Source organism: Chiroxiphia lanceolata, chromosome 6 (assembly GCF_009829145.1).
Source record: "Chiroxiphia lanceolata isolate bChiLan1 chromosome 6, bChiLan1.pri, whole genome shotgun sequence".
Taxonomy (NCBI): Eukaryota; Metazoa; Chordata; class Aves; order Passeriformes; family Pipridae; genus Chiroxiphia; species Chiroxiphia lanceolata.
Window position 1 is genome coordinate 59,302,199 of NC_045642.1, and position 23,266 is coordinate 59,325,464.

A 23,266-nucleotide genomic window follows, 5' to 3' on the forward strand; every position below is an offset into this window, starting at 1 on the left:
ATCCAGTGAAGAGTGTTTCACACAACACACAAAACCCATCCTAGAGAACACAGGTCTGAGATACCCAGAGTCATCCCTGTATCTCAGTGACATAGTGCCTCTTAGGTTGGGTGTCCAAGTGCATCCTGCCCAGGTTAGTTTGTCCCTGAGGCTCAGTGCAATGCTTGGGTCTGGGAAGCTGGATAACTGCAGCAGAATGGGGCAGTGTCTAGGCCAGTTAGTTAGTCCCCATCAAGAGGGCTAATCAGCCCTAAACCTGCGTTGGGCTCTCTCCAAGTCTGAAGATGGCTTGGCTGGAACCAACTTGGATTCCTTCATTCCATAACCCAGCATGTGCTGTAGATACCACTAAGACCCGCAGCCACTGTCTGCATAAGGAGATTTTTGTAGTGGCAACTGCAAATGGCAGATATTTTTCAGGGTCTCACACTATTCTGTTTGTTGCTTTAAGCTTTCACTCATGAAGGGCTACCAATAACATTCATTTCCACCCAGACATTTTATGCAGTATAACCATTTTGTTTACATGCAGCTTCCTTTCATATGAGGACACCTCATGGCTAGGCTTCGCTAAGCAAGATTTGGGAATGAGGACACCAATGCCCTGTTATAGTGCACGGCAAACAGGCTGCATTAGAAGGCTATAATCAATGACCACACACCTGTGAGGCAGGTAATTCTGGGAAAAAGGAAGAGGAAAAGGCAAAAAAAGGGAGAGGCAGAACAATAATTAAATGCAAACAAGCACCACATACATCTACACAGTCATTCAGGCAAACCATGCAAACAGCCAAACAGACAAAAGTGCTGTGTCAGCCCACAAACTGCCCTTTGAAGTCACAAAATCCCTAATTTTACTTCATTTGAACTTCATAGGGAGAGAAAGGAAGAGGGTGGCCATTCCAGTAGGGCACTTTGTGTCACAATACCTGCTGAACACTGCCCTGAAGGGACCCTGGGTGCCTCAAGCCTAGTTGGGTGTTGCATGTAGTCAGCAACTCAGTGGATCTGCACAGGATGAAACACAGCAACCAGACCCCCCAAGTGTTTGCAGGAATGTCAGTGGTCACTCCTGCACACATGCAAGCCTGACAGATGCTCAAATGCACAGTTTTGGTTGGCTGGGGAGGAAGAGGAGTGGTGACTTCAGACAAGCTTGTAACTGCAGGATGTCCCAGCAGCACGGGAAAGTGCTCCCGAAACAGCACATCCTACACACACACACACACAGAGCAGGAGTGGAGCACCTCACCTTGGCACTGGTATCCCTGCTTCCCAAACACGCCCCTGTTCAAAACAAAACAGGAACATAATTTAGCATCAGAAAGACGGTCATCTTGGAGGTTGTTTACAGAAGAGAGAGCCAAAATGCAAAAGGATCCCAAATGATCAGATCCCAAGGCAAAACTGCCCGGTAGTAATGGTGCAATCCAGCACAGGGGTGTGAGAGCACAGGAAAACACTGCACAGGCCATGGCTTACGGGGCAGGTTGACAACATGTCTGCATTCCCCTTATTCCCCCTCACTCCAATTTCTCACTTCATTACAACACACACTGCACATATTAGAGAGATCCCAGCAGCCCACAACCTGTTATTATCTCTCCCACTCCATGTTCTTTTGAGGCATATCTACCTTTTTCTCCCTGCTCTGCCTACTCCCCCACATGCATCACCCCACACCTCACACCTCTGATGGCTTTTCTGTTCTCAGGAGTTTTCTCCAAAATTTCAAGCAACTGTTTTTTCCCTCAGTGTAATCTCAATGTTCCACTCCAGACTGAGGTCTTTCTTCAGGTTGCCTCAGTTACTTTTTTCCTCCTTGAAATAACATCTGTGGTTACGAGGCAGGAACACTACCTCATCCCTACACCACCCCATTCTGTTTCCAGCATCCAAGATTCACATCCCCCATGGCCTCTCTGCAGTAGACTCCAGTTTGCAGCACAAACGTGCCCTCCTAAACCTGATGGTCAAGGAGTGTCACATTGGTGGCCCTTGGTAAAGTGCCGGGTGACTGGTTCAGGACTGGGGGTTGCATGTTGGTCCCCAGGGATGGGAGGCTCCAAAACACCCTCTTTGAGCCGTCCTTACCAGATGAACTCCCTGCAGTGTGAGCAGTACGTTGGCTGTCGCAGGTAGGTGGCCATGAACTTGTGCCCGTTCACCTGGTGCACTCGCCTTCGCATCGCCCGCTGGCGCTTCCGAGTGAGGTTCTTAAAAATCCGATCCCTCTGGAGAGTCGCTGTGCAGGGGGTAGGAAGTAAAAAAAAACAAAAACAACAGGGCAACAAAAGATTAACATCATCACACAAACTCCTGGTTTTGCCATGCTGTTCAATTCAGGCCCCCAGCATAAGGAAAACATGGAACTGCTGAAGCAAGTCCAGAGGAGGCCACAGAGATGATGCAAGGGCTGGAGCACGTCTGCTGTGGAGACAGGCTGGGATTGTTCAGCTTGGAGAGGAGGAGGCTGTGGGAACACATTAGAGCCCCTTTCAGTGCCTAAAGGTGCTACAAGAGAGCTGGAGAGGGACTTTTTACAAGGGCATGGAGTGACAGGACAAGGGGGAATGGATTTAAACTGAAAGACAAGAGGTTTAGATTGGGTATTTTGAAGAAAGTAATGACTGTGAGGGTGGTGAGGCATTAGCACGGGTTGCCCAGAGAAGCTGTGGATATACCATCCTTGGAAGTGTTCAAGGCCAGGTTGGACAGGGCTTGGAGCAACCTGGTCTAGTGGAAAGTCTCACTTCCCATGGCAGGGGGTTGGAACTGGATGATCTTTAGGGTTCCTTCCAACCCAGACCGTTTTGTGGTTCTATGATAAAATGCTTTCAAAAGCCATAATTGCATCTCCGGTTTAGAAGTTGGGAGACCACAGTCTAGAACAAGGATAGCATCTGGGACAGGTACAGAAGTTAACTGCAAAGGACCCTTTAGTTCAAAATTCCATTTTTCATGTAGAAATAACTGCCTTTTTCTATCTTCCTCTCACTCCTCTCCTATATGGAGACACATCACTAACTTATTAATTCACAAACTGTAAAAAGACTGGAAGCTTAAGGCTAATGAGTTGTTATAACTCACAGCTTTTTGGGCAATAAATCCTGAAAACATGACTACATGTAACCAAATGACCACCTGCTGAGCCAAAGCAGTGTCTTGCTTGGTGAACAGTGTTATACCTTTGGTATTCTCAGGCTACATTTCTGTATCACCATTTGCAGCACTTTTGCTTCCTGTATTATATAAAAAAACCGAGGCTATTTTTTCAATGACTGTTAGTCATTTCATATGTGCCACACTCAACTTTCTTTAAAGTGCTCATTTTCCAAAGTTAGATAATATTTTACAGTTCTGGAAAGCAGGGAGCCAAAATTTACTCTAATTTTAGAAAAGAACAGACTATTTCAGTTGTAAGGGACCCACAACAATCATCTAGTCCAACTGCCTGACTACTTCAGGACGGACCAAAAATTAATATATTTTAAGAGCATTGTTCAAATGCCTCTTAAACACTGACAGGCTGGGGGCACTGACCACCTTTCTAGGAAGCCTGTTCCAGTGTCTGACCAACCTCTTGGTAAAGAACAACCTCTTAGTAAAGAAATGCTTCCTAATGTTCAGACTAGACCTCTCCTGGTATAATTTAATATCACAATTTAATTATCTATCTGTATAATTTAATTTTTTACCGGGTTTAGTTCAGCCATATAACAATTTCCTCGCAAAGCTCAATTTACACAAAACAAGTGACTCTCAAAAGGCAGAACTGAGCTCTAGATCAAGAAAGCCACTCCCATTTGGCAGCAGCCATCTGACATGCACATCCCAGCCAGCTGGTCTCTGGGACCCTCACACAGACCAGGTCAGGCTCAGCTGAGCTTCCCAGATCAAAGCCTCATCTGGGGCACACTTGCCTCAGAGGAAAGAAATGCATTCTGTGGTTTTCAAGTCAGTTGCTTTGTGAAGTAAAGGCCCTGGGAAAAAGGGCATTCTGGGGACACACACTGGAGTCTGCTGGAGGTGATTGTGCACCAACGCGTGTACTCAGGACTCCTGCTTTGAGCCTGGACTGGATGCAAGACAAAACCCAGCTCCTGCCAAACCCTCTGCATGGGTATAATGACACAGGAAGGGACAGGCAGCCTGCAAACTTCCCACCCATCAGATCATCCCGGAGCAGTGGATGGGCAGCAGAACCCAAACACAGCTGTCACCATCCCACTTATCCACCCACAAAAAGGGGGCAGAGCAATTCCTTGCTTTCAACTAACTTTGCTGATTAACTGCCGGAGGGGAAAAACAGAGGAAAAGCTGTCAACCTGATCAAGGCTTGAAATGCAGGAGTCCCACATCACAGGCATATTTCCCAGTTCTCTTTGTAGGAGTGGAGATAAGGGAAACCATCCTGTCAGTACTGAACGCAGCCACTTCAAGGGGCCGTATTTCTCTCTGTGCTCTTGCCACACAGGTTTAGAAACAAAGCCAGCCATAGAGCTCAAGGAGTTTTTTTTCTGTTGTGTTCTCCCAGCCTTTCGTGGGTTCGTCCCCTCCACAGGCACTAATGGAAGCCCCCTACACGACGGTACAACTGCGACATGGAGCACGGCTTGACTTTAGGACAGCTTGGATTTATTTTTAAAATGGAAGCACATGGTATAGATTAGGATTTTCCCACTAAAACATACACGCAAAAAAAGGATGTGGTGAGGGTAATCCAAGCACTTAACAAAGACCTGCTCTCTGCTCCAAGCAGTTGGGCAAGGACTGGGGCAGAAGAGCCTGCCTTTCTAGGGAAGTGCTTAAACATGTGTTTAATTCCCACTGAGGTCAACAGGATTCAGGGGACCACAGGAATTGCCAGATTGAGTCAGAACATTGATCCACCTAATTCAGCATCCTGCCTCTGTCAGTGGGCAACCAGAAACACATGACAGTAAGATGGAGGAACTTTGCAGCTGGGAGATAATTTGCCTCTTTCCCACATAGGAGCTGTCATTTTAATCTCTAGAAGCGAGAGCTGATTTGCAGAGTTTAATATTCCTTTCAAACATTCAATTATTGCACAAGTTCAACAGCCTCGTTATCTACCATAGGAAACATGCCTGAGAAGAACTTCAAGAGGGCAACCAGACCATCCCTCTTCCCCAAAAGAGAAATCAAGAGCCAGTTGCTTCGCTGAGCCAGAGCCTCCTGCAGCTTCACGTGAGAATTAAAAAAATAATAACAATAAAAATATTCCTTACAGTATTACAGAATTTGCCCAACTTCAAATTCAAGAGAACATCTCTTTGATCTAGGTTTAAGCAAGCAGCTTTTTTCTTGTTTTCCTAGATAAGGGCCAAACACCTCAATTGGAAAAGTATCCTGTACTAGTGTTCAGCATGTACAGGAGAACTTCTGAGGCATGGAAAGGGAAGCACAGAGTCTATGAGTGCGTGGTGAGCATGTAAATAAAGCACCTAAGGAAGGAATCCAGTTACCAGCTTGCTTCATACCAGCTGCTCCATTAGAAGCCCAACAGCTGATGCCCTTTAAGTTCCGGCACTCACATTTAGCAGAGTTTAAGAGAATGTGTTCCCAATTTAGCTCATGCAGTTTCTGTGTTTGTTACGGTTCCCATCAAGAACCAGCATGGGGTGATCACCTCCCTGGTGCTCTCTCATGCAGCAGAGCCCACACACAGCCAAGAGAAAATCAATCCTCTGCACCAAAAACAGGGGACACTTGGACATGGCCTGCAAAGCCACTGCTGTGCATCCCTGTGGTTTGCCTGGCTTCAGACACACTGCAACTTTGGAACAGTTCATGGAAACAGAAAACTGACAGTCACTTGCTTTTTCATGGGCAGCAGAAGTCTCCATGCTGCCTGTACTGGTGGATCACACCTATACCCAGCCTAGAGCCTTCTCCTCTGAGCTGCACTTGGCCTCCACCTCCTGTTCTCCAGCCACCAACACCTCACATAGGACAACAGGTTCTCTCTTACTGACCCACTTTTCATTAAAACACATGCTACAAGGTGGGTTTTTTTCTTTACTAAAAGCATAACTCATACTTCAAACATTACTCGAATTTCACTGGGGAGGGAGAGCCCAGCACAACCTCAGCCATACCTCAGGCCCAGGTGTACCTTTAGGAGACCACCCATCATGTGATCTAGTGGATCTACACTAGATCAACCACATCCCACAGAATAAATCCCTCTCTCTGAGGGCTTGGGCACTCATGCATCCCACACACCACACCGTGGAGCAGGAAGGTTCAGCCCTTCAACAGGGTGCAAGTGATTTTGAAATGGTGGAACATATCGCTACCAAAACCTCCTTCCTCCCAACCACCACCCTCTCCAGTCACCAGGAAGGCAGTTCCTCAGCTCACACCCATCACATCTGTTAAACAGGTCCCAGCACTGCTGAGGGAGAGGCTGCAGAAACCATCCATCAACACAGCACTGAAGTCTGCTGGTGGAAAGGCTGAGAGAATTCGTATCGTTCAGCCTGGAGAAGAGGCTCTGGGGTGACCTTACTGCAGCCTTTCAGTACCTGAAGGGAGCCTACAAGAAATATGAAGAGAGACTGTTTACAAGGGCATAGAGTCATAGGATAAGGGGGGAATGGCTTCAAACTGAAAAAGAGTAGGTTTAGATGGCATATTAGGAAGAAGTTCTTTATTGTGAGGGTGCTGAGGCAACTGGCACAGGTTGCCCAGACAAACTGTGGAAGCCCCATCCCTGGAAGTGTTCAAGGCCAGGTTGCTGGGCTTGGAGCAACCTGGTCTAGTGGAAGGTGTCCCTGCCCATGGCTGGGGGGCTGGAACGAGATGATCTTTAAGGTCCCTTCCAACCCAAACCACTCTGATTCTATGACAGGCTGGCCAATGCAGCAGCCCCTTGTGCCTCTCACCTTTGGTGTCAGAGAATACGCCATCATGTTTTTCCCGCTCATGTTTTGCATTCTGGCCAATTTCCTATAGGATATATCTTTTCCTTCTGCACACAGAGAGCATTTTACAAAACAAAGCCATCCTAGACCACTCTAAGAGACCTAGACTTTTAAATGCCTCTAATCTCTGGTAAAGCAACAACCACCATGAATGGTTCAAATGAATATCCAAATACTGCTCTAAAAGTGGACAAGTAATTGCTCAGTGAAGGGAGTTTCCACATCCGTGGTTAAATTTGGACATCTGTAACTATGAGGGATATACCGTGTGCAAAAGTAGCTACGAAGTTCAATACTGAAAAGCCTCTTCCTCTTTCCTCCTCTCCACTCATGCTGAACACATGTGTATGGCAGTGGAAATTATACACACAGCAAGAGAGGAGAATAAATAACCCATGGAGTCGTCTGAGGACAATGTGCAAGCACTAGCACATCCTCACCCACTCTGCAGCCTCTAATACCACCCCACCTGTCCCCAGCACTTACCTGATCCTGCCCTTCCTGGTTAGAGATCCCCCCCCCATTTCTCTCCCTCCCATTTTGTATTCCAGGGGGTTATTTCAGGCAAATCCTTACAGCAGTGGCAATAACTACAGCAGAAAAACAAGAGGAAGAGCTGCAGGATGAAGTGAGGTGTGTGTGTGTGGAACTATTTGCCTCAAGTAGTTAAAGCCTCTCAGGTCCCATCTACTGGAAATCAATCTTGCTGCCGTGCTATCGACTGCTGCTGTAACGCTGGCACGGCAAAGGTCATCCAGGTACCTCCTGACACATGACAGTGCCTAGTGTTACACTCCTGCATGAATCAGTGGGATTTTTCTTTGAAAGGAATAAAGATATTTTAAAAAAGCAATGTAAAAAGCCGTAAAGCAATAATGCTGGTAGATTAAAATTTAATTAAGCTTTTTTTTATTAGTGCCAGGAACTGCATACATGTTATCCTGTGCTCCCCTGGGAGCACTGCAAGCAAGCTCCCCTTGCACTGAGTGATGTAAAAGCACAGAGCAGAGCCCAAACATTGTAAAAAAGCAAGCTAGTGGATTGAGAGATCCCTCACCTCTCACAAGCACTGAACAACAATCTCAGATTACGCTAAATGCTCATCTATCCCAAGCCCTAACAGTGAGACGTAGTGGGTGTTTTAGGAAATGAATATACAAACCAGATCAAGTAAATGAACTCACACCCCTGTCCCCTCCAGCCATCAGTATGTAGGTGTTCTCTTAATATTTACCTAATAGTGGGCTTCCTCACATCTACTGAATGTAAACTGAGGCTAAACCCAGGTGTTTATTTTCCAGGCTGGAAAACATGTATGTTATGACAAAAATCCCTTACTAAGGTTTGGTATCTTTTAATCAGGAGTTTTATAACCATGATCCTGTGGATGGTCAAAACCATGGGAAGCCTTGCTAATTAAAACATTATACCACCAACACAGCATTAAAGAAGCTGACAGCCTGACTCTGAAAAGGGAACAGGATTTAAAGGCTACAACCCAAAGTGGTATTTCCATCGCTGACTATTCTGCTTCCCTTAGTATTAGTGCTGCAGAGTAAAGCCTTGCCTATCCTATTACCAAGGTTTTTCTTCAGTTTCCCTCAAAAGTAACTTGGATCAGCCAGTGGGAAACAGCCACATCCACAAAGAGTTAACCACAGAGGGTTTCTCTCCTACTTCACATCTGTCAGAGTTCTTTTCCTTCCGCTGCTTTTGCCAGTCTGTGCACAAAACCATATTGGTTCCACTCCCAGGAGAGGCTCCTTGCAAATCAAAGGTGTGGCACATCAAACACAGACTGGGATTTATGGTTGATCCAGCTGCCATTTTGCCCTCTGAAACTGGATAAAGTTTTATATGAAGACCAGAGAAAGCAACAGCTAGTTCAGGCAGCACTGTCTTCAAGGATTTCACAGAAAAGCCACAATAATGGCCAGCTCATCTTTTAAATACTGTCTGAAATCTTTTAAATACCTGTGAATACTGAAAGAGTAAGAAGGAACAATGATGTTCTGAAACCAAAAAATTAGAACTTTCCCCACTCATGAGTATGAAATAGTCTTGGAAAAGCAAACATGTAATCATCCCTGCACTGGATCACACAGAACTGTGCACTGGAGGCAAGGTTTCTGTTTCTCATCCAAGGGCTGAAGTAAGGCAGATTCATCTTCCTTGTTTTCTTGCCAGATCTAGGACATGAATTCAGCTCTAAGTGGTTAGCAGCATTTTGAGGACTGAGGCTGAAGGGTGATGTTTCAGTGTGGCAGCAGCAGCGAGAACAGGACCAATGAAGTTCACACAACAATACTGATGAGCATGACAGTGCTCAGCTATTACTGCAAAATCCCATTATAGGCTTATGTCTAGAATTACACAATGATGCCAAAGCTCTGGTGGCACCAGTAGGTGAGACAGAAAAGCTGACAGGACATGTCTCTGTGTTTCTCAGGCTTAGCAGCTCCATCCATCACTGCTAACCTAACCTTCTCCTCACCAGCATGGGACTGGGGTTCAGCACTTTTTCAGTTTTCTTCAGTCTTTTGCACTTGGGTAGAGAAATTCCAGCACTGCAGAGCTGGAGTGACCAGTATGTGGCTGCTGGGAGCCATCTACATATGCAGGAGGGGAGAGGGCTGCAAAGCAGAGGGTAGAGCCCAGTGCTGGGCCTGAAAGACCTTTTTATCTGTTTGCATGAGTTCTGAGAGAACATGAGAGAGCATGAAGAAGGCAGCTTGAGAAACTCAAAACAAGTATTCTGCTGCCACTTTGAGTCTACCAACCAGTTACGAATCCCATACAGGTTATCCTATACAGAGTTTTAATCACAATTGCCACACAGGTTTTCAGATGCGCACAGAGCAGCTCAAAACAAAATGCTATTTTTCACATCTGGTTTTACAAGTCTTTTTCTGGGAAAAATTGTTTTTAGACGTCTGCTTGTGGATGTTGACAGCTCTGAACAAGGCACTGCAGGGTGTTGCACAGGGCTGAAAAATATGAATGGAAAAGCCTTTCCATTCATTTCTGTACTGAGTAACCAGGAACTGAGTAAATGGGATAGAGAGGATAACAGAAGATTTCAGCAGACATGAGCAACCCCATGCCCCAGGTTCTCAGAGACCACTGCATGCCAGCCCCATTTGTGCTTTCCAGGCCACAGGCTGCATAAATGCTGCTGGATGACAAGGAGGGTGTGCATGAAGGCAACAGCCACTTCCCTGCACTTCCCTCTTCCTTCTCTGTACAGGCACACCACACTGACAGAAGAAAGGGGACAGCCCCATTTGTCACCCCATGCTTGTTTCTCCATCAAGAGCAAGGAAGGTTTTACCTGAGCTCCATTTTACCATTCCATCTCTGCAAGTTTTTGCATTCATTTGGAGATGGCAACCTTGGGACACTTCTGTTTGCCAGAGAGACCAGGCTGGGGTGACAACGGCAGAGAACTGTCTCAGCTTGCACAGAGAGGATATTCCAGAAGAGAAGGATTTTATTTAAAAAGTAGAAGAGGGATTTGAGGGAGACAGGAGAAACCTGAGCACTGAACTGAGCCCATCAGAGCCCTGCACTGGCACTGTGACTGGAAAGCCATCTCATATCTGTCCCATACCAAGCAGGAGACACATGATACCCATGCAGTTTGGAAAAGCAAGGTAAATTAGTCCAGTCATATCCAGTGGATAACAGACAGCTGCTTCCCTCTGACGGTAGCTGAACGTGGTTTTCCAGCAAAAACAGAGTCTAAAAGTCACCCCCACCCTGCTGTTCCCCTCTCACAATGGAGTCCCCTTCCTACCATCTTAGAACTACCAGTATTTCAACTACTCCATAACCCACTCCTGTCACATTGACCTAGGTAAGAACAAAAAACAAACAAAAAAAAACCCAACACCAAAAACAACTAAACACCAAAAAAATCCCAAAACCTCACAGAAAAGCCCTATGATTCAAATTTTAAGTTGACATGCACAAACAGTGAGAAACAGGCAGCAATAATCATCTCCCCTCCTCAGCTAAAGGCAGTCTCAATTTTATCATAAGATCTGCACTACACATCTGCTTGCAGTCTCAATTTTATCATAAGATAGGTACAATTCTCCTCCTTACCTTAAGATGTGCAAATAATACTACTACCTTATACTTCTTACTGCATTGCTCATTAGAGCCTTAACAAACTGATTCCTCTCCCTCCTCTCCTCACAATCATAATTATTGCTATTTCCTTGTGCTTAGGCAAGCGAATTTCCATTGTAAAACCTCCTGTTAGTCCTTCCCACCTATTACACTCAAGAGAAAAATGTTGAGATGTGATTTACCAGGGAAGGAAACCATTTAAATACATTATTCATTAAAAACAGGAAAAGAAAACTAACAAAGCAACTTTGATCTTTTCCATGATTAATTCATGCACCAGAAACCCTCCATGCCATAAGATTTAGAAGATTTCAAACTATGCTGGCAGAAGTAGCAGCAACAGAGTGTGACAGCATTTATAAGTCAAAGCTCCCATCACTTGTGCAAAATCCTTGAGAAAAACAGAATTGTCAGGACAGGCAAAGAGCAGGGAGATCCTGAACCCTTCCCTGCTCCCGATGCCTTGGGGCTCTGGCCTGTTGCAACCATCAGCAACTCACATGCTCGTAGGTGGTTCCCTAGTAGGTATCACAACATGCTATTAGGAGGCCCTGCCCACACAGGGAAGCACGAGATCCAGGTTAAACCTATTTTTAACCAGGTGCAGTTGAAAGCTATTTTTAAGTGGATGCTCTGGGGACATCCTTCTTTTGGGCCATGTGGCCAGCTTTGGAATTAAAGTTGGCCACTCTGGTAGTAAAACAAGAGTCTCCACTCAAGGTCTCACACTCAACTAAATCCCCTTAAAATTCCCACCTTTTTGTTCAGGCACTGCAATTTTCTGGAGACACGGGCTTAACGTCTGTCTCAAAGAAAGGAGGAGCAGGAAAACACTCTTTATGCAACACGAGACAAAACACACAAAGAAACCAGGATGAACAGAAGGCAAGTTGAAATGGGAGTATCGAGCAGCTTGCGCCCAGAGGCACCCAAAGTTTTGCAGCATTTCCACAAACACCAACCACGTTCCTCGACACAGCCACCCCTAGGATGAAACCTCATACCTTCCTCTCCGGGGGCACTGCACCTCTCCATGAGAAGGCAAACTGTAACCCAAAGCACAACTGGAATCTAGTCAGGAATAAATTAACTGGGAGAGCTAATTAACTAGAATAAGTTAAACACTCCCATCTTTTCCCCTCTCAGGGCCTCCGACTGCTGCCGTGCGATGTCTCAGCTTTTCCCCAGGCCCTGGAGGTGCACTTGGCCTTGGGCTCACCAGGATGACCAACACCTGAATCACCACCCTGCAACACCAGGATTCTCCTGGTGGACTGGTCACCCCACAGCTGCACAGACCCAGCCCAAGTGGTCCAGCTGCACACTCAGCTCTGATTACACAGCTGATCCCGGGCACTTTTGAGATTTCCATGTGGCAGCTTGCTAACGAGTTCTCTAATTGCAACAGCCTTAAAAAGCAGGTTGTTTACCATGTCGTTCTCCCACGCAGATTCCCACACACCATGGGCTGAGTAAGACACTGCCGCAGCAAAGCATCTGTCAAAAGAAATAAATTCAGCCTCTTGTATCCCAAGCTTATTGCTACCAGGAAGAGACCTGCCAAAAGGCAGCACCTCTTCTCATCAACACAGTCCCCACCTTGGCAATGCAGCAAGGAAATACTCAGTGCTCGAGTGCTCAGGCTGGCGACCGCACTTGGCTTCACTGCACAGTCCCTCCTAGAACACCTCTGCAGATGGCACAGACCTTGACTGCTCTGGCACACACACTGCACCCCTCCTAGTGCCAGCGGATTATTATGACTTCCCAGACGGATTTCCCAAGGGCTCAAGGCCAGGGGAGCTGCATGTTCAGGAAACACAGCTGTCCTCAACAGCTTCCCAGCAGCTACCACAGCCAGAGCTGATCTATCCCCCTTCCCCATCTCCTCCCCTACAGGGTTTTCACCCTGCAATACATACTTCTCCATGTCTGAGATGTGTTTCTGAGATTTCAAAAGCAGATATCCTGAATTCAAACAAATGGCACTAAGAGACATGTCCAGTCATTTTTCGAACACTTCCAGGGATAGCAACTCCCCGCCTCTCTGGGCAGCCTGTTCCAACGTTAATCACCCTTTCAGTGAAGAATTCTTCCTGATATCCAACCTGAAGCTCCCCTGGCACAGCTTGAGGCCATTTCCTCTTATCCTGTCACTGGTTGCCTGGGAGAATAGACAGACCCTCACTTTGCTACACCCTCCTTCCAGGGAGTTGTAGAGAGTGATAAGCTACCCCTGAGACTCTTTTACTCCAGACTAAACACCCCCAGCTCCCTCAACCAATCCTCATCAAACTTGTGCTCCAAACTCTTCACCAGCTCTGTTGCTCTGAACATGTTGAGAAAGGGAAGGACCCACCAATTTCAACAGCTCCATAATGGCCACCAGTGCCACCAGCCACTTTCATTCTCACAAATGGGTGGCCCTTTCCACCAGGTGTAAGAGCAGCAGCAATAAGTACATACCCTGCCTCCCCACCAGCTCTCCCATCTCACTCCTCTCAATTAACAAACAAGCAGAGGTGGATGAGCAGGAAGACAGTCACTTTCTCCAACAGCTTGTGAGAGACACCTAAAGCCTTCACCTCTTCTCATCTTTCTTCTCAGTACCTCAGTGGGAAAAGAACACACAGGGAGGGAATTTAAGTTCAAATGACAAGAGATGTCAGCCAGCCTGCAGTTTGATGGTCACGACAGCCCTTACACAGATTTAAGCTTTTCTCACCCCTGCCTTCCTTCCAGCACACCCTTCCACACATTTTCCAGCCAGATCTGTCCCAACACATGGGACACAGGGTGCCTCTACGGCCAAGAAGTGCAGTGGCCTTCATGTACAAGTTATCATCAGCCCTTTGAGATGCAACAATGGAGTCTTTCCCTGAACGACTTGTTCTTCCCACTCTACCTCTCATTCACAAGTGAAATACAGAACAGAGACCATGCAGGTAAAAACGTGTGTAGGATCAGACTGAGGCCCCAGATACCTCACCCACCACCTCAGTACTCTGATCTGGGCAGGCTGGAGAAGAAACATCTTTCTGCCTTTGTCCTTGCTGACCTGCAAGTGTGATCTGCAAGATTGTATTGTGAACGTATAGGAAGGATAGATTTTAGACACAAAAATTCAGAATTCTCTGACTTCTGAGAGTTTCATTTTCTAGTAAAAATTCTTCAAATGAAAAGGTTTCTGGTTTTAAGGCAACTACCTACATTTTACAAACAAAGAAAACTATCATTGGAAGCAAATTCATCTGCTGGAACTGGAGCAGCCTTTCCCCTTCACAGTCCCAGCTCACCAGCATGGCTGTGGTCTCACACAGCTTCAGGGAAAAAGGAGAGCAATAACAGGGAACACACACTTCCTAGGAAAGGACTGTGTGCTGCTGTGCCAGTACAGTGACAGACAGACACACTTGCTCAACAAGTCTGACAGCTAGACGGCAGAAAAGAGCTGAGATTCTGGGATTAGAAACTGTTTCAGATTCTAGCAAGAAACAGGCTTTGATAGTCACAGCTATGCTGCTGCTGCTGCAGCCTTTCCTTGTCCCCCACAGCTCCTCTACAATCCATCTGTCTGTATTTTCCTCCTCTCACCTTCCTAAACTTTTTGAGTTTCTTTAAGCTGCTTCTTCCTGACAATTCCTGTCCATATCCACCTATCACCACCCCCTAGACCAGTCTCCTACGTCCTTCTGTCTCTCCTAATATTCCTCTTATCTGGCCTTCCTCCCATCCCTTTTGTCTCTATTTCTTCTCCAATCAACTTTTCTCAGTGTTTCCACCATTCACTGTCCTTGCCCTGTGTCCCAGCAGATGGGGCATGGAGAGCAGGACACCCTCTCAACCAGACCTCTTGCCTTCCTCCCTCCTCTGCCCCACTGCTGGGGCTCCCCCTCCTGCCTCACCACAGCACCCTGGGCCAGTGCTGAGTTCGATCAAAAGATAGATCTGGCCCCAAACTAACCCACAGCCCTGCTCCAGCTTTGCTCAGTTTCCCAGTCCAGCCAGCTGGAGTCCGGTGCAGAACTGGCCCCACTCAAGGCAGCCCAAGGGACACCCAAGAGCATCCTTTTCAGACAGACAGATTTACCCTCAGTTATGAAACTGCCTCATTCCCATAAACCAGTGGTGTTGGCATGGCCAGCAGGAGCAGTCAGTGAGGTGGGAACCTGCTGAGTGCAGGGGGTGTCCACAGCACTCAAAGCCACGCTGATGTCGTGCAGTTTTTCCCAGATCAGGAATGAGCAGATTTTTCCCAAAGGTAGACAGGGATGGCAGAAGCTTCCATCCCTCCCACTCTCGCCTCTGCCAAGCTTGAGGTCACCCTGGCAAAACAACATCAGGATCTCTCTGCTCAAAGCTCTATTTTAACTCAGCATCTCATTCTGGAAAACAACAGAATCATTGCTGCTGAACCACTCCAGGAAACAAAAACATCTGGCACTGAAGAGCAGGAAACTCATTATTTTATGCTGGGCATACTCAGGAACAACCTAAAACAGGGGTGTATAAATTGCAAGTGCAAATATTTGCCTCCAAAAGCACCACTAGAAGATGAATTCTGATTCCTACAGCTCCGTGCCAGCTCGCCTAAGGCTGAAGACCCTGTTCTGCTTGGCTGTTTGAGATATCTTGCCCACCTCCAGTGAGGTGCAGGACTCAACTGACACAACATCCCCAACACGCAGCAGACTGATGCTGCTGGTCCTCCTCGTGTCTGCAGAGCCAGAGGGAAGCTTGGGTCTCCCCACAAGCACTAACAATGCCTGAATAGCTTCCAGGTGAATTGAGGGAATTAAATACTGTGACACAACAGCATTTTGTTACCTTCAGGTGACAGGGACTTATGGACACTGGACAGATTGGGCTGCCAGACACTCAGACACAAGGAAGATCCTTGACTGTGGTGGTGCCACCTAAATTAGGAGTCTCCTCTAGCAGCCAGAGTTGACAGACTTGGATATTAAATGGGATACAGCCTAATTTGATAGATGGTGATGTTATATAGATAGATAGATAGATAGATAGATAGATATAGATAGATAGATATATAAACCAGTGTGGTTTTATTGGTATTTTTTTCCACTTTCTGGTACAGATTTACAGAGTGACCCTAGGTAAACTACTGGAGGTTTTGGACATCCATTTACCTATTTCATCAGTCAGGTACCTCACAAACTGTGGTCTGGAGAAATTTAGGCACAGCCATGAGGTGTGCTAGTGTATGGAACAACTCCCTTTGTTCCAGTCCAGAGCACCATCCAGATGCCCTTGACCACAATGGGTCCAGAGAGAGATGGCCATGAAACAGCATCCCCCAGCACAGGGTGCAGCAATCAGGGCTGCTGCCATCATCCCTGGCCACAGGATCACAGCACTGACCTCCCATAGCTTCATGTTTGCCTCCTTCCACTCCACATTCACCATCCTGCTCCATGGCAGCACAAACACTGGCTCCAGCACAGCCCTGCCCTCCAAGGCCAAGGAGATAGATTTAAGCTCCTCTGGGAGCTCCGGTCACCTCTTCCAGGAATTACACTTAAATAAAGCAAAAAATCTCTGTTCCTCATTACAGCCAGGAACACTGAAATCCCAGGGCAGATTGCAAGCTTGCATATTTATCTCTAGGTTTCAGAGCCCAGACAAAACACAGCCCACTGAGGAAGTGAAGTTAACCCTGATATCGCTGCTTGCTGCATTTTTGCAGTGCCTGGATATCTAAGCAGTTGGCAGATCCCGGCAAGTCATGAATTACTGACAAAATCCTCTCAGCATTAGACATACTGCAATAGCTGTGGTGCTCAAAAGGACTGTTTTCCAAGAAGTAAAGGTAGTCTTTTGGATATGCAGCAGGCTGGGGTGCTGTTCACCTCCTGGCTCTGTGTTAGAGCCTCTCCATAAACACCAAGCAAACCACTTCATTTCCCAGGGCCTGGATCTTCCAGCAATCAGGAATAAACAGTTTTGTTTGCTTTCCCATTGAAATCTTTTTTTCCCCGTGAAAATTTGGAATTTACCACACTTGCCATATTTATTTTTTTAATGGAGGAGAGGCATATGTGAGATAGTGTCAGGGTGCAAAAACACTTGAGTTCTCTCTGCAGTATTTACATGTGAAATGCAATATGTACATTTTGAAGGTTTCTCTTTGAAAAAGAAAAAAAGCTCATGGAGGCTTCAGGACAAAGAGCTGCTCTTGCTCCCGTTAGCTTAGCTGATACACCTCTGTTGGGGTGCAGGTTTGCAGGGTGTGACCTCCAGGAGAGCAATGCCTGCTCAGGACTTCAAGATCAGCCTCTGGAAACTTTTTACTTTTTAATCTGACTGATCTTCCATCAAGGCTGGGGATCCACTGAAGTTCACCTGCCTGCTGCACAGAGATGTGCAGCATCTGTCGATTACATTCCTGGTCTCTGCAAGGGCTCAATCTTCTCCAGAGTACATTTAAGGTATGTTTTCTCCCCCATGGAGACACTGACATTGTTCTGACCTATTTCCACGTGGAAATGAAGAGTTGAAATAACATGGAGTGCATCTGGAAATCCCTTGGCTGCAGCACGCACACATGGGACAAGTGTAAAGCACTTGAAAAAGTGTAGGTATTGGAAAAAAAATGCAAGGGTATAGAACAACATGTCTCCTGCTGCTCTCTGCCATGTAAGACTTTGGGCTAGACATTAAAGACTTCCATGTTCTCAGACTGGGAACCAAAGACAGCAAAAGCTTTCTCTATACTATTCTGTACTGATACTGCCTGTATAGATCAGGAGGTTCTCTAGATGGTGTCTACTACATGTCTTAAAACTCTGCTTGAGCTAGTAAACCAAAACAGAACAATGGCCCAACTAGGCAGGGGATGAGAACAGGACATTATTCATTCCTGGTTCCTGGCTTCCAATAATTATTCCCTTAACTAGAAAAAAAAACAGGCTAAAAACAGTCATTATTGCAGTTAATGGAGAACTGGTAAAATCTTTTTTTCTCTGTCTTGTGCAAGAACCTGATAACATATCTGGCAATAGAAGTTTTATGGGGCTGAAGAGCTACATTATAGTGCAAAGATCTTGTTAGCACAACACCTATACACCACTTCAGACTTTAAGGCTGCAGATTTTTACTGGTACCCATCTGAGCAAATGTTATTTCTTAAAATAAAACCCACTCGGTGTTAGCAAAATGTAGTCCAAGAAAAATGACAGCAAAAGACCAAGTATCTGTGTTTGAGAACAAACTATCCCAAACATATGATGTGCCAGTTGCAAAACAAAGAAGCATTTCCTGGTCTAGAGGCAGGTTCAGGAAGGGAACCTGCCTGAACCTGCAGGTTCCCTTGGAGGGAACCTTGGAGGGGTTGGAACTAGATGATCTTTAAGGTCCCTTCCAACCCAAGCCCATGATTCTATGATTCCTTGCTGCTGCAAACCCTACCAACATTAATTATTTAATAATGCATACTATATCTGCTCTACCAAGTCACTTGGCTTTTCAATATTCTCGTTGTTCTATTTCTTGCCCAGAACTCAAATTTGTCTTTGTCTTTCCTGACACTGAAAGAAAAGAAACAACCATTACTTATCTAACAATGATGAAATTAAAAGTGAACTTCAAGCAGAATTATCACGTTGAGTGACAACGTAAAAAAAAAAAAAAGCTAAAAAAAGGCAAATTGCAAGAGTTCAAAGCACTAAAATAGAAGCACTTTATTTTCTACAGGGCTTGCCTCATTCATCAGTTCAGTCAAACACTTAATCTGTATTAATTTAATTAGCTCTGCTCAAAATTAAATAGAGCAAATAGCAAGAGAGGCGGCAAACTGAGGGCACAGCAACACGCCTCGCAGGCAAAGCTGCAAGGGGACTTGGTGTTCCCAGTGTTGCAAGGAGAGAGGTTCATACCATCCTTCAGGCACACACCTGGGGCCTCTCAGTGTCCAAGTCTGACCTTGCTGCAGCCGAACACCCACACACCATCACCTGGTCTTGAGTATCTCTACCAACCTCTCACAGGTGTCCAGAAGCACCACCAACAGCAGCAGTTCACCCAGTCACTGCAAGGCTTTTTATTTCAAGTCAATCACCTCCTGATCAAGAAGAATGTAATGCATGGATTTGCCTTTTCACAGCTGAAACCAGTATTCAGTGGCAAAAAAAATCGACAAGCAGTGGAGAGAGGATCTAAATTCATGTCACCCATTGGGGTACTCCAGCAGCATCAGCCACTTCCTATAAGCAACACAAGCCCCGGAGTCTCCTCCCAGAGACACAACCTTCAGCCAGAGCCAGGGGGACCTCGATGACACCTGGGAGAGCACAGAGGTGCTGGAGAACCATAAAGGCCCCCAGTCAGTGTGTCTTTCTGCCAGGATGCTCCCAGGTGCTCCCTGGAGTGATGAGGAAGATCACCCTACTTGGAAGTTGTCTGCCTGGAAATGGTTATGACCAACGTTAGGAGAAGAGGAAAAACATTAGGGAACTCTACACCTTATACAGCACTATATGTTTTAGAGAGAAATAAAGCAGACTTTTTTAAAAGGAGTCCTGGTGAATTAGTTTTAAGAGAGCAGGGGCAAGGAGACACAAACAGAGACGCAGAGTGTAGGGAACCGAGATGTCACGACAGGGAGGTAAGAAAGGCTAAAGACACCCTTGGGGGAAAAATCATATTTGTATCCAGAGTAAAAAGAATAAGGAAATTTTAAAAGAAATCTTTTTTGGTGACTTGAAAAAAAATCCTGTTATCAGGCAGGGTGAAATAAAGAAAACCCAGAAAAGAGTAAATAAATTCATTCGAGGAGGGGAGGGAAATCAATCCCTACACAATGCCTGAAGACTGGCAGGTAGAAGGTTAGTCCTCACCTTCTCTGTGAAACAGCCTGGACTGAAACAGCTCTTGGGTTAGTGAGGGAGATGGCTGGGCAAGAGTGTGCTTCCCTCCACCCCAGACAGGTGCCACCAAGACCGAGCACAGCCAGCAGAGATGAGGCATGCTTGGAGAGTTCAGGAGCTGGACTTTGATGATCCTTGTGAGTCTCTTCCAACTCAGAATATTCTGTGATTTCTGTGAGAGGTAATCTCCTCCCAAGGTAAGGAGATTTTCATTTTAATTTTGCACTGGTTGCTTTACACAGGAAATGTCAGCTGAATGAGGGGAGTTAATATAATCAGGTACAGCTTAGCACAGCAACAAATACATCCAACAGAGAAAATAAAGATAGGCAGGGGTAATTTCACTAGGTCTCCCTCGCTTCCTATTGCTCTGTTCCTTTCTCTTCCTGAAAAGCTACATGTATTTTTAACATGTGAAACGGGAAGATTTCCCTACCTCAACACAGCAGGGTGATAACACTGATGGACAGAAGAGCCATATGGGAACCTATAAAGAATTAACCTTTCCAGCTGTATGTTTTCTATGCTGCCTTTATCCTGACAGCACACGAATGCTTCTGTCGGACACACTGCACCCCTCACAGGAGTGACACCCTTCTCCCCCATCCCTGCTGCAGGCGAACAGAACCAAATTTAGATTTTGGTCAGAAGAACTTTTGATCAAACAGAAAAACCCCACCATTCCTGAACGTAAAGAAAGTCCAAGCAACCAACACCGGGACTGTCTGTTTTGGGTAAGCTTGCTCAGACAACAAAATAATACAGTGTCAGGTGGACCTAAGATCCAAGTCTTTTTTTATTTGGGGTTTTTTTTTGGGGGGGTTGCTTTTTTTTTTCTTTTTTATCCCCTCTCTCTACCCACTTTTTGGACTTTTGCTTTGCTGGATTTAGACAATGGCACCTGAGCCCCTGTGAATTTGACTATTTCCATAAACAAAACAACCAGGTTGGCATAAAACCTCTCTGAGATGAATGAGGTGTGTGAGGTCCAGCAGCAGGCACTGACGCTCCACCTTTGCTCAGTGGAGCTCTCAGAAGCTTTTCAAAGGAAGATGCTCCCCCACAGTTCAGACTGACTCCATTATGTTATCCTGCAAAAAAACCCCATGTGGGTGGCTTGAAGAGTCTGTCTGTGGACACGGCCACGATGCTCCTTTTACCTGCTAAAGTCTGGCTGCTTTTTGTAGCACTGTGTCACCACTGCTTAATCCTTTTCAGAGCAGAAAACACACCAGAGACACACTCTTAACCATCAAAGTCACAGGAAAATGATTAAATGTCCTAAATATCATATTGCTTGAAAATCCACGTGTTACACTGGTGGGATCTAATGCACACTGACCATTGGGTTCCCTGTGTGCCCACAGACACAGAAAGCCTTCAGGAGGTCTCTGCCACATTAGCCATAACGAGCAGGGAGGATGTGATAGTGGCTGCCTTCCAGGTCAGGGGAACAAGTGGGAAGCCACTTTTTGTACTTTCAGGTTGTGATCTATTCTTGGTCTTCCTTTCATAAAACTTCAAATTTCAAATACAGTTCTGAGCCTCCACATTTTCAGCAAAAGAGAGAGAAAAAAAAGAATAAAATATGATGTTATAAACAAGACCTCACTGCTCATTAGAAGGAAAGCCCTTCCTTGTGGATGCCTCCTTTATCCAATGACTGGGAAAAGTCAGTATCTGCAATCAGGCTTGCCCTGCATTATGTCTATTCTTGGAAACTCTAAATGTGATCATACATGGGAACTACCAGTCAACAACAACAACAAAAAGATCTTTGATCTTCCTGTTCTGTTAAGTCTATACATCCTCAATAACAACACAGAAAAGAGAAGTAAATAATTTCCAACATTTCCCATTTCCCTTGGAAAGCAGTAGCTGTACAAACATCTGAGTTCTCCATCTCTCATCTCAGCTCAGCCACCAGCACAGATTTGAAGCACACTCTGGATTAATGCTCAAGCCCACCATCCCTGCTCAAACCTGCTTTAAATGGCCAAGCATGATGCTCTTGCATGTGGATACAAACCAGGATGCAGGTCACTAAAAGCCCCCTTTTTCTCCCCTCCTTCCATCATCAGTTCTGCAATAGGCAATTACAGCCAATTTCCAGTGTCCTTTTCACCCCTAAGAGCCATGGCCTCTGGATCTTCAAAAAAGTCCTCCAGGCCTCCCTAGCACAGTTTTGGACTCATCCTCTTCTCTGGTTACAAATAGAAAGCTTCTTGCAAAAGTACTTGAAAGCCTGAAGCTACTTGAAAAAGTAACCTTCATGTCTCCCTGTCAAAGCACAGTTCTAGGGAAGGGTAGGAAAGGTAAATGCTCTGTTAACATTTTACATGTGGATAAACACAAGAGCAGTTCCCAGGCCACAAAGCTGACACCTAGGCAGAGAAAAACATGGATTCCTACTCGGCAGACAGAGAGCTAAAAGTTGTAGTGATGCTATGTAACCTGCCCAACTTTACCTCGTAAGTGAACTTTACTGGAAAAGGGAATTCTGGTCCTCTCTGCCTGACTGCAGTGCCAGAATGTCATATTCCTCATCTTTTCCATCACTCCAAGACTATATACTTCTTTAGGAACTGAAGCCAGGCTTTCTGTTCCTATCTCCCTCTTAACATACCTTCTACAAGAGGAGTTACACCCGGTCAGTCATCCCCAGGAGTAAGAGCAGCCCCAGGTGCACACACTCTCCAAAAGCACCCAAGTAAAGCACAAGCTCTTATTGAAACCTGCATTTGAAGCACAAAGGCAGGGGCAGTGACAGGCCTGGGCACTAGCACGAGGTGGGACCCATGGTAGATGCAAGGCAGGAGAGCAGAGCTCCCCCAGAATTCCTAAAGCCACCCCCAGCACTGCCTTTGTGCCAAGCAATCAGTTTCTGGGGCAGAACCAGAGAGAACATTAAAAATCCATCTCCCCCATCCTGCAGGTAACAGCAGATCCTGCCTCAATTCCTGGCTTCTGTACAGAAAACACCCCCCAACAAATGCAGTTTGAGGCTGCAGCTAAAACAAGAACCATGGTTTGAAGAAAATAAGCTTTTTCTGTGCCCCATCCCAGGTTTCCTGGGTTGCTGCAGCAGAGCTCACATCCACGCTCATAATTAGTATCACAATAAACAACAGGGAAATTAAAAATATCACACTATAAAATATAGCTACAGAAAAAAAAAAGCTGCCCAGATACTTTTTCAGGGCAGCTGTCACACTAAAAACTTCTAAGTTTCCTGTGCAAAGTGAACCCGGGAAACAGAAATGCTTGTGAAGTAGATGGGAACCATTATGGAATAAA

At 45.8% G+C, this 23,266-nt stretch overlaps 1 protein-coding gene across 1 annotated transcript in view; it reads right to left on the reverse strand.

Annotated features, from left to right (window-relative positions):
• PRKCH (protein kinase C eta) overlaps positions 1 to 23,266 on the reverse strand; it is a 118,315-nt gene that overhangs the window by 67,527 nt on the left and 27,522 nt on the right. The window contains exons 3-4 of the mRNA XM_032691997.1: positions 2,095 to 2,245; positions 1,253 to 1,287 (exon numbers count right to left, since the gene is read on the reverse strand). Coding sequence (XP_032547888.1) covers positions 1,253 to 1,287; positions 2,095 to 2,245 — 186 coding nt within the window. The remainder of the gene's footprint in view (positions 1 to 1,252; positions 1,288 to 2,094; positions 2,246 to 23,266) is intronic.